Source organism: Camelus ferus, chromosome 33 (assembly GCF_009834535.1).
Source record: "Camelus ferus isolate YT-003-E chromosome 33, BCGSAC_Cfer_1.0, whole genome shotgun sequence".
Classification (NCBI taxonomy): domain Eukaryota; kingdom Metazoa; phylum Chordata; class Mammalia; order Artiodactyla; family Camelidae; genus Camelus; species Camelus ferus.
Genome location: NC_045728.1, coordinates 9,632,069 through 9,644,141, shown reverse-complemented (window position 1 = coordinate 9,644,141; position 12,073 = coordinate 9,632,069). Strand labels below are relative to the sequence as shown.

The following is a 12,073-nucleotide window of genomic DNA, read 5'->3' as shown; positions in this document are numbered from 1 at the left end:
CCTGAACTCTCTCCACCTGTACCCATCAGCAGATGTCATTTTATTGTAAACAAGAGCCCTCCCTTCTATGCTGTCTGCCTGTCACATATCTATCATCCATCCATCCTTCCATCCATCCATCTATCTCAATCATTCATTGATCTTATGAATGTGGACACACGGATTCCTGTTTTTTTTTTTCCAATGATTTATGTTTTATATTACATTTGGTAATTATTTCGGTGTTAAAATTATTCCAGATTTGGCCTGTGGGAGCCCCTTCTAGCTGCCTTCATGTCCTTTTGGCATGTCCTACGTCTGTCATTTTCTTACTTTCTGGATTAATAAGATGCTCCATATCATCTCTTAACCTTCCCTGCCCCACACTGGAATCAGCCATTCCTCCAAGAAGCCCTGATTCCTTTTGGTGGGGAGTGTTATTAGAAGTCAAGGTCCGAGTGAAGCTTACCCATTGCTGTTGGAGTATCTTTACTTTGCCTTCAAGCCCTTTTTATAGAAACATCTTAGATAGAGCTAAGAACTCATACCCACACACACACACGTATCCATACTTGTCTTTGTTTTAAATACAATGCTCTGGTTTCTGAGCATTGGAGGTTCACGGGGCATGTGGAGTGTCAACTCAGAGATGGGCGGTTATATCCCCAGTGACCTTAACCTTAATGGGGGAGGGATGAATAGCAGAATCTGTGAATTCTGAAGCTGGAATTCTGGGTACATGCTCTTTTCATAAAGCCAGCTATAGGGAGAGAGGATCCAAGGTTTCTATTAACCACTCCATCTGGGGGGACCTTACAGGACTTTCCCAAAGCCTTCTCTTTAACCCACCTCCCACATTCTCTTCTATTCTATCTCCAGCTTATCTAAAATGATGTCTGTCCCTGCTCCTGCACTCAGCTTTCTAGTTACAGTTCCTTCACATCACGGGATTATGGAGTCAGCCCCAAACCAAATTCATTTTGTGGCCGGGCCATGTCTGTGCCGTCCTCTTAGACTATGACCTCCTACCCAGCAGGAAGTATTTCTGGATTGTTTTTGTATTGCACAGAGCATGGTTTGGTGGCATTGTGTATGCAAAGTAAGTGTGGCAGGATAGTAATGATTCCCTCTTTTCCTGGGTAGGGTGGTTGCTGAGAACAGCTTCTCCCCGTTCCTCATTGGGGCGTACAGAGCTGGAGGAAGTGACTTTTTTTAGAGAGTGATGTGGACAGAAGCAGTCAAGGGGTACATGGCTTCCTCAGGTGGAGGGCCAGGGCTCACATGTGCAAATTCCCCAGGATGTCCTGGCCAGACCCTCTGTATGTGGGTCTGGCGAGAAGGACTGGAGCGTGCACACTTCATTAATCTGTTGCAGCAAAGTGTGTTACAGCTCAGTGTTATAGCTCAGTTGTGACAGCAACCTGGATCCGGGCAAGAGACCAAGCAGCACTCAGTTGGAGAACTCAGATTTATTATGCCAGTGGGCCCAGAGCAGTTAACACTCCAGGATCTGGACCCCATCTGTAGGCTTACACAGCCTTTTATAGGCTACCAGTCTAGACTTTGCAACATTTTGTAACATCATATGCAAATAAGGTATAACAAAGGTGACTAATTAGGAACAAGCTTTGTAGAAATGGACCAATCAGGAATGAGGGAAATGGACCAATCAGGAGTAAGCTCCATGCAATGAAGCACTACAAATGGACCAATCAAGAGTTAGCTCAGGGAACCAATAGAATCTTAGGGGTAAGTTCCCATTTCCTAGAAGTAAGCTGTTTCAGAGTTTAAAAAGTGAGATAATGCCACTGGGCCAGGGAACGGGATGGTGCCGGCAGTAGAGTAGTGGCCCTGCCTGGGGGTCCTGCCGGTCTTTTTCATGGGGCTTCCCACCTCAAATCCAGTCTCCGAGTACTAAGGGGTTAATCTGGTCGGGGTCTCGCAGAGCGTGGATTGGATGGGGCAGCACCTGCACATCAGGAGCACGCTCTTCATTGGACCTGGAGGGAGACAACCACTGCTGCTGTGTTCAGATATTTTTAACCAGCTATTGTTGGCAGAGCCAGGCTGCCCAATTAAGTAATTTCAGAGGCATTTCAGGGGCCAGGGGAAGTTTTATTACTTCATGTCTGTATGTTCCAGACTTCCAGGCAAATTCAGACAACACGATAAGTCATCAAATGAGAGCCAGTCAAATAAGTCGTGTTATTTGCTGTCACCATAAACCTGCCGTCAGTGTTATTCATAATTTACAGACAAATGCGAGCATCCCTTTGTACAGACATATTTAATCGGTGCTGAGTAGCCTTCAACTAGTCAACAGAAGTGGAGACAGTCCTTTGGCCCAGAGGAAAGACTGGCTTTCAGTACCTAGTGTAAAACTGTTGAGTTGGTACTTGGGGCAAAGCTGTTACGGCCATGCAGTTTATTTCTCTGTCATGTCCTTTGCGACCTTGGATTATAAAACCCTCTTAAGCAGTGGTAGTATGTATAAGATATAAAGAAAGCCTTAAAGGCAAGATCTTGATCCCACAGGAGACGGTGGAGACCTTCACAGATCCTTGGACTACACAGACTTGTAGGGAGAAGCCTTCTGGTCTCTTGGGTTTGTCCTCGCCCATGTCAAATTTTGACAAACTAAAATCATAAAGAGAAATGGGAAGGTTACACGGTAAGCCGCATGTGCTGTTATTTTCCGTGCTCTGCTTAGCGACTCAGAGACCGGCTCTATCAAGGAAGGCTTCCAGGAAGAAATGTGACTTGAAATGAAAAATGGAGACTGGGTGGGCTGTGACTTTGTGAAAGCCACACCGGTGTGGAAAGAGCGTGAGCAAAGGAGGTGGGGAGGTCCTTGCGCTGAGGGTGGTGAGGAAGCAGGAGAGGTCAGAGGGCACCAGGAGCAGAGGGATGAAAGACACGGGCAAAGTCTGGTTTGTAGAGTAAAAACATCTGCACAGAGCCTATCTGGAGTGGAAGGAGGTATAAGGGGGAAGGGCAGAGCATTTATTGAGACTCTACTGGGTACTCTGTGGGAACAGTGGTGCTAGGTGAGTATGCCCTTATTTAATGGAAAAAAAAAAAAAAAGAAACTGAGGCTTGGAGATGTTACCCCCGGGTCTCTATGGCCTCAAAACTCTGTTTCTTCCGGGACACTCTCTCTCCAGAGTCTTCAAGTCAGGAGACCTAGCGTTGGGAGATCAGGATTCGAATCTCCCGTACCTGTCGGCTGGATTAAGTCACTGAACTTCAGTTTCCTTATCTATAAGACAGGGGTGATGTGACTTTCCTTACCGTCCAGGTGGTTGAGAAAATTACACTAACATGCCCAGAACAGTGCCTGGCACATGGCAGGGGCTCAGTACAGGCTCCTCATCTAGGCATCTTCTCCCTGAAAAGCCAAGTGCACTGGAGTAGCACAGGAGCGAGCCTCGATCACCCCAAGTGAGGATGGCGGTGGTGCTGGCCATGTGGCATTCACAGCTCACCGCTGTACAGATGAGTCACGTGCAGTGTATGCACACATACACGCGCACACACACACGTGCATACACACTCTGTCTCTGACCTCTGTCCATTTCTCAAGCCTGTCTTCCCCTTGCTCACCCTCAGCCCTGGAGTGCCCGGAGAACAGCCATTTCGAGGAGTGCGTGACGTGTACGGAGACCTGTGAGACCCTGGCCCTGGGCCCCATCTGTGTGGACAGCTGCTCCGAGGGGTGTCAGTGTGACGAGGGCTACGCCTTGCTAGGCAGCCAGTGCGTCCCCCGGAGCGAGTGTGGCTGTAACTTTGAGGGGCACCAACTTGCCACCAACGAGACCTTCTGGGTGGACCTGGACTGCCAGATCTTCTGCTATTGCAACGGCACGGACAACAGCGTCCACTGCGAGACCCTGCCCTGCCAGGACCACGAGTACTGCGGGGAGGAGGGCGGCCTGTACCACTGCCTGGCCCGCACCCACGCCTCCTGCATTGTCGCGGGCTATGGCCACTACCTGACCTTCGATGGCTACCCCTTCGACTTCCAGACCAGCTGCCCGCTCATCCTGTGCACCTCAGGAAACAGGCCGAGCTCAGACACTTTCCCCAAGTTCACGGTCACAGCCAAGAACGAGGACCGGGACCCGTCGCTGGCCTTGTGGGTCAAGCAGGTGGACGTGGCGGTGTTTGGCTACAGCATCATGATTCACAGGGCCTACAAGCACACGGTGCTGGTGAGTAGTCATGGGCCAGACCCCAGGAAGGAGCTGTGGGGATGTGAGGACACGGCTCAGCGAGCCAGGCTGCGGCTGAATCAGGCAGGTCCAGATCCAAGGACAAGCGAGGGTGTTAGAGCAGGGAGGGGCCCTGGAGGATTTCCCGTCCCTTTACTTACAGGTAAGGAAACTGTGCCTCCAGAGAGAAAAGTGGGCGGCTCAAATCAGAGGCAGCAAATTCAGAACAGGGGCAGCTCTAGGAAGGGTGACTTTCACAGCACAGCGGGGTGGGCTGGAGACGGTGCAGACCTAGATGGAGTCCCAGCTTGGCTGCCGCCGTGCGGCCTGCAACAGTCACTCCGTCTGTGTAGCATGGACGAGGCGCCTGTCAACAGTGCTGTTGTCCGATCTACTCCCTCCCCTCCTTTGAGATCAAAATATATGCCTGCTTGGCCTCCTTCCGCCTCTTCCAGTCCAGGATCCAGGAACTCAGGGATCTTGCCCGCATCTGGAGAGCTCAGGGGCGTCCTCCAATCTTCTGAGTTTTCCCCACCCTTTCACACCCTCGGCCATGAAGACCTGACAGCCACCGAGAGCCTCTGTGTTCGCATGGTGGAGGAGCTGACTTGGGGGGTCCACCTTTTACCACTGTCCTCCCTGGTCTGTGGTGTAATTTATCTCCAAAGAGGCTCCTCTTTATCATGTATATGCCCCCTTCCGAATTCTGAACTGTCACGGGCTTCCTCGGGCATCTCTCCCCATCTCGTCCCTTCCTTAGGGTTTCCTTAACCCCCTTCTCCAACACAGGGAGGTTTCTGAGCTTCTTAACCTTTCAGGTTCACTGGACAACATGCCTTCTTAGCATCTAAGACAGAGTCTCCCTCTGCCTACTTTTCTTCCCTTTATTGGACATTTTACTTAAACTCTCCTGCTCGTTTCCCTCTGAGCTTCCCCTAACAGTTGGTTCCTCTATCGTCCAAGCATCAATCACACTGTATTTTTCCGTGATGTTCACGTCCACCTCACTCAGTACTAATTGTGGGCTTCTCGAAGGCAGGAACCACGCCTGGTTCACCTTTATGTCGAACGAATATACTGCACGTCGTGACACTCAAAGCATTTGTCAAACGAATGAAGGAGGTGACATAAGTCCTTTCCTCCAAGGTTCCTACGACTTTCATTTTGCTGCTGGCCACATCTTCAGCAATCTGAGAGAGGAAACTGCCACCAGGGCAAGTTAGGAGTATATCAGATGTGTTACTTTTAGCCACATAAGGTTCCCAGCAGATGTCTGGATAGTCAAAGCTGCTCATTACGATAACTTCTCTCTCCTTCATTTTCATCATCTGTGTCAGAACGAACACATCAATCATTTTGCCCATGTGGCTGCATCGTATTTGTCCATTTCTCCTCTGCTCCCCGTCTCATTGTATTTCCACCCTTAACATTTGTACATTTCGATGTTGTTCCTTAGCTCTGCGACATGCAGCATGCTTGCTCCCAACTTTCTACCTTTCAGGGTGTTTTTCTTCTATTAAAATATAATCTGTTCATGGGCCCGGTCTGTCCAGTGTACAATGAAGTCGTATTTTCTGCCTTGGGTTCCACACTCTGGGCGTCTAGGTGTGTGGACAGCTGAGGCTACCCGTGTTTTTCTACCCAGTTATTTTCACGTAGAGACATCAGATCCTCGCCAACACTTACTCTTTTTCCAGGGTCTCCCATCTCTCCTCGCTGGTTGCTGGTCCCACTGTCTCAACGGGTGTTTCCCTCCCTTTCCCTCCACTTTGAGGCCAAGGCCCTCGCGGATCAGCTCACCTTCTGGCACGTGTCCTGCTCGAGTCTCGCGAGATGCCACCATGGCTAAAGTCAAGCCGTGAGAACCACACAGCTGGTTTCCTCCTCCCACAAAGAGATGGAGAGGGAAGGGCGCGTTAGTCCTCAGTGCTGCCCTCACAAAGTATCATAGACTAGGTGGCTTAAAACAACAGAAACATATTTTCTCCCAAGTTGGAGGCTAGGAGTCCGAAATCAAGGCGTCAACAGGGCCACGCTCCCTATGGCGCTCTGGGGAAGCCCCAGCCCCAGGCCTCTCTCCTAGCTTTTGGTGGTTGTAGGTGACCCTTGGTTTGATCACGACTCCCATCTCTGCCTCCATCTCTACATGGCTTTCTTCCCTCTGTGTCCTCTGTCTCTCGGTGCCACATGTCTCTCTCCTTTTAAGGACACTAGTCATTGGATGGAGGGCCCGCCCTTTTCCAGGATGACCTCGTCTTAACTCGATTACATCTGCAAAGACCCTACTTCCAAATAAGGTCACATTCACGGGTACTGGGGGTTATGACTGCAACCTTTTTTTTTTTCTTTTTTGGCAGGGGGACAAAATTCAACCCACAACAGGGGGTAATTAGAGAATAATGGGTACCAAGGAGGGATTGATTAAAAGGGCTGAGGTGGACACTTTGCAGGGCCTGTCTTTCTGAATCACCAGATGTCCTACGTGCCCAAGCTGGGAGTAGAGTATAAAGCTTTCAAATCTCCGCAGGAAGACCGAGTCCAGGATGCTTGGAGGATCTTTTCTTTGGGGGCCTGGGGGATAGATTTAGCGTTTACTCTGAATTATTAATATGCATTACAGGGTCTGCTTGTTCAATGATTTGCATTTGTTTTTCCCATGATGTTATTATTAGTCACCGTCTCTCCCTGAGAAGAATAACAGCCGTCACAGTGACAGCGTGCAGTGACGTGCCGGGCAAGACGCGGCACAGGCCTGGGTCACTGCGGGTGCTCACAGAGACGGGAGTGACATGGAAGCGAATCCTCGGGACACTGGTCCTGCTGTGACTCTGACCTTTCCCTGCGTTAAGCAGTCCTGAGGACATGGGGAAAGCCACCGAGCCACAGGAAACGAGGGATAAATACACCCTCTGTGTACCAGACAGAGTGGCGGGGGTGAGCAATGGAAGACGAGCCACCCCTGGGCACTGCCGGAACCCCCATGTCAGCCATCCACGGCCAGAGCCCGATGGAGAGGGCCTCTCTCCTGCCACCTCCCCCAGGCTTTGGCACAGCCCGGTCCCACACGGTGCAGGAAAGGCTTTCGGGCCCCTCCCAGCTGGTGTCTTTCTCAGTTATTGCCAATCCCACGGCCATCAGAGAAGAGGGAGATTTGAGCATCACTCTGGTTCAATTTCGTTTGATGGGCTTATATTAATGCTTGCTCTGTGCCAGGCCCAGGGGGTAGAAACATGACACGTGGTTCTGTCTTAAGAGAACTCAGGGTCTAGTGGGAGACAGACGTGTTCGCAGGTAACGTGGATGTGATGTGAAGTCCCACAAAAGTGGGACATGGTGGGGTCATGAGAGAACCGATGCGGAGGGAAGCCTTTCAGGAAGGGATGACCGGGGGTGGATGCCAGGAGCGGAGCTCTGAAGGCATCCGTTAGCCAGGCCAGGAATGAGGCAAGGGCGTCCCGGGTAAAGGAAACCTCAGTGGAGACCCGGGAGGGTGTTGTGAGGGACCTCAGAACAGTGGCAGAGGCTGTCACAGCAGATCGGGACCAGTTGTCTAAAGAAAAGCTCTCCACTGAAAAGCTGGTGTGTGGCCTCATTTCCGACACTTTAATATTAGAAACACATTTCCCCGCACTCATCCCCTGCCCTGTTTTCCTCCTCTGCACCTGCATCCTTCATCCATCGAGTGCTGCTCCCTCACCAAACTCTCCCTCTGTGTCTCACTCACAGACAGACAGGGCAATGAGGCAGGGATGGAGGGGACATTCACAGGGCTTCACATACAGAGGGGCAGGCCTGTCTAGGTCAGAGATCTGCCTTTCCTGGGTTCTCCTGGGCAATGACAGGACTGGAATCCAGTTCCGTGGCCTCCCCAAGGTATCGCCTCCTGCTTGACACTCAGTAGCCAGGAATATAGAATTCGGGGCCACTCAGGAGGAAAGCTGAGGCAGAGCACGTGAGCCCCTGGGTACACAGCCTTGAGTTTATGCGTGTGAGTCCCCACGGCATCGGCTTCCCTCGGTGACCTTGCACATCTGTGTTCTGTGCTTACATGGCACCCATGCGTCTGAGCCTCCCAGTTGAGAGAGTTGCGCTCACCAGGCGTGACCTCCTTTCTCCTCCTCCCCCCTCCTCCCTGTTGCTGAAATGCCCATTGCAGCGTCCTCCTGGCCTCCTCTCTTCCATGCAGAGGATGAGTCCTCCTTCTCCTCTCTGTGGCTACTCTCCACCCGCACCCTCTCTTTTCTGCCTTCTCAGGCTCCTGCCCATCTGTCATTTCCTCCCCTGCTGTGTCTTGGGTCCGTCTCTTCACCCCATAAACATGTTCATTCTAAACCAAACCTTGACACCAATTCGGTCCCATCCATCTCCTCCCCTTTCTTACCAAACTCCTGGAGAGAGTCCTCTCTGCTTCTGTGTCTCTTATTTGCTATTTAACTTCTGCAGTCTAACCTCTGGTCTCTACACAGCTGAAGTTCTCTTATTAAGGTCACTGGTGACTTCTTCTTTTTTTTTTTTTTTTTTTTGCAAAATGAATGGGTCTTTTTCAGACTCTATCTCATGGGACATTACATACGAGGCCTTCCAGACCCTCCCCATCTCTCCGTTTTTATCTCCCATCATCCCTAAGGCCACATTTTATGCTCCAGCAGCATTACATTGCTGTAATTCCTCACATCTATCAGGCTTTCCCTCTTCTCTTGGCCTTGGCTTGGGCTATGCCCTTTCCTTGGGATTCCCATTTCTTCGCTCTCATTCCTTCTCGACTGACCGATGCCACTCACCCTTCCGGCCCCGGGCCGGGCGTGAGCCCCAGCCGGCGTCCCTGACCCTGTCCCCCCGGCTGAGCCCGCTGCCTGCGCACTTATTTAGCTATATCGTTGCTTCTGTCAGACGCTGTTGTTATTACCTGTTTACGCACTTGCCTCTGCCACATGCCTGTGAGCGCCTGGGGGAAGAGCCCTGTGCTTTATTCCAGCATTTAGCACAGAGCTAGGTGCACAGTAGTGCCAAACTGATGGCTACTGGGTGAATGAGTGAATTCTGCCTGGACAGATATTCATAGAAAGGGAGATAGCTGAGCTGAAATTTGAAGTGTGAATACTGCCCCATAGAGTGGAGGGTGGGGGAAGGGCAACCTTGCTGTCTGGGTCAAGTTCCCTAGAGGTAGAGTCTGAGATGGGGATTCCTGGGAAAGTGAGGGAAGCACCAGGGGAAGAGAACTCAAGGATGTGGTCTCACCTGGACACCAGCTTCAGCCTGGGCCACCAGGCGCTCTGGTGCATGACCTGCACACACAGTTCGTCCCCTGTGTCAGTCAGTCGTTGGCCGAGGGCTGCCCTTAGGGTACGGGTAGGGCTGAAATGGGGGGTCACAACCTCCTGGGCCAAATGCCTCCCATTTGGCCAAGACCAGCTGAGAGCTATCATTGACTGACAAACACAATGCAGAGGATGGGATCTTGGGTGGGACACAGATAGCACCATCACACCCATGCCAAAGGGAGTGTCCCAGTGGAATGGTGCAGCTTCGTCCACTTGGGGAAAGCCACGTGCGAGGTAGCGCTGGAGTGGAGGAATACGTGGGTTGGGTCTGGGAGGCCTGTGGGATGTGCTAAGTGTATCACACTTTTTATTCAAGCTGTGGAGAGGGTTTTAAGTATTGAATCAATTGCTTTCGATTGCATTTAAAAGTACTGGAGACGCACAGGGAGTGAATGGAGGGGCGGGGCAGTACCAGGTGGGCAGGCCGGTTAGGAGAAGATTCAATAGTCAAGGTGGGAGGTGATGAGAGTCTGAACCAAGGTGGTGGCAGTGGGGCTGGGAGGGGTGTCAGATGGGAGAGAGATGAAGGTCAGGGGGGAAGGTGTTTCCGGTCAGAGAGCAACCTTAGACCAGCCCGTAGGCAGCCACCTTCTTCTCGCACACTTCTCGCACAACTGTCTCTGACTTCTGTTATGCACTCACCCAGGGGCTGTCTGAATCAAAACGGTGCAAGGGCCACACAGTGCTGGAGTTTTACATTAAGGGGTCTCCTGGTTTTCTGAATTAAAAATCTGTGAAAGGAAACACAGCAGGTGCCCTCTGTGTGAGGCACTGTGCTGGGCGCCCAACTGGTCACGAGGAGAGAGTGATACACAGATCGATAAGGTGTGATTCCTGCCCTCAAGTCACTGCTAATCTTGCAGATGAGACAGAGGTGTAGACAGCCAGCCGTCACGTAAGGGAGATGTGATGGGTGCTCCCATAGCAGTGAACACGTGCTGGATCTTGGCCGAAGGTGCAGACGAACACAAGAGAAGTGTAAATAACATGTTCTGGTTGCCCAGACGAGGGAGGGATCAAATCGGACCGCAGGCTCCGAAAATCTTGCTTTCTAGAAGAGGCGACATCTGAGCAGGGTCTGGAGGATGAGAAGGACGTTGGCCCGGGAGGACTGGCATCCTCGGCAGAGGGACCTGCAAAGTCAAGTCATTCTTCAGGAAAAAGAAAGTCCTAATGGAATGAATAAATTGGGGCTTGTCTGAAATAAACCCACAGTAGAACTGGAATTAGAAACACAAAAGAGTTCGAGGTTTTGGTATTTCAGTCTAAACTTTAATTGAATTCTTATTACCCTCTCATTACCTTGGAGAAAACGGTTTGAACTCCTGGGGGAAATAATGCTATAAACAGAAGGCACTGAAATAAATAGGTAGATTAGTGTACAAAGGATAGTCATTCAAGTCTGTTCAAATCTTAATAATAATAGTTGACTGACAGAAACAACACTAAATGCAAAGATCGTGTTCAACCTGCTCCAGCTCCCCCGGGGCTGCGTCTCCGGGCTGATCATTAGAAGAGCTGGGGGACTGCTGGGCCAGCTCAACTCTGTTTCTCTACGCCAACCCTCTTTCTCTCGCAGGTCAACAGTGAACGGCTCTATCTGCCCCTGAAGCTGGGACAAGGGAAGATAAACATCTTTTCCTTTGGCTTCCACGTGGTGCTGGAAACCGATTTCGGCCTGAAGGTTGTGTATGACTGGAAGACCTTCCTGTCCATCACGGTCCCCCGGGCCATGCAGAATAGCACCTACGGCCTGTGCGGCCGCTATAATGGCAACCCCGATGACGATCTGGAGATGCCCATGGGGCTGCTGGCCTCCAGCGTCAACGAGTTCGGACAGAGCTGGGCGAGGCGGGACACCTTCTGCCAGGTTGGCTGTGGCGACCGCTGCCCGTCCTGTGCCAAGGTGGAAGCTTTCTCCAAAGTGCAGCAGCTGTGCAGCCTGATCCCCAGCCAGAACGCGGGCTTCACCAGGTGCCACAGCAAGGTCAACCCCACCTTCTTCTACAAGAACTGCCTGTTTGACGCTTGCATCGACGGGGGCGCCGTGCAGACCGCCTGCAGCTGGCTGCAGAACTACGCCAGCACCTGCCAGACCCAGGGGATCGCCGTGACGGGCTGGAGGAATTACACACCCTGCTGTGAGTCCTTCCCTCATCTCTCCTTGCTTCTTGGTCGGTGTGGGCAGGCCGGTCACCCAGCTCTGTAGAAGTCAGAGCAGACTGAGTGGGGCAATTTAAGGGTACACACTTTGGAATTGCGTTTGTTATCTGAAACAAGATGTCTAACCTCCCAGAGCCTCCATTATCTTATCTATAAAATGGGGTTAATACCATTTATTTCATGTATTCCTCTGAGGATGAAATAAGATCATGTCTGTGAAGCACAGAGCATTTGGACTCCGAAAGGGCACAGTAAGATTCTAACAAAGGACTAATGGGGGAAGAGTGAGTGAGTGAGTGGCTTAGTTAGTTAGTTCTAGAACCTCACAGACCCTTCATTGCACTGATAATTTATACACTTTCTCTTAGTGTGTTATTCTATTTGACACATATATGTCGT

The 12,073-nt window shown here is 51.2% G+C and overlaps 1 protein-coding gene across 1 annotated transcript in view; it reads left to right on the top strand.

Moving 5' to 3' along the window:
- The window catches only part of TECTA (tectorin alpha), a 66,673-nt gene that overhangs the window by 27,648 nt on the left and 26,952 nt on the right, over window positions 1-12,073 (top strand). The window contains exons 10-11 of the mRNA XM_032472343.1: window positions 3,589-4,190; window positions 11,091-11,652. Of these exons, the coding sequence (XP_032328234.1) occupies window positions 3,589-4,190; window positions 11,091-11,652 (1,164 nt within the window). The remainder of the gene's footprint in view (window positions 1-3,588; window positions 4,191-11,090; window positions 11,653-12,073) is intronic.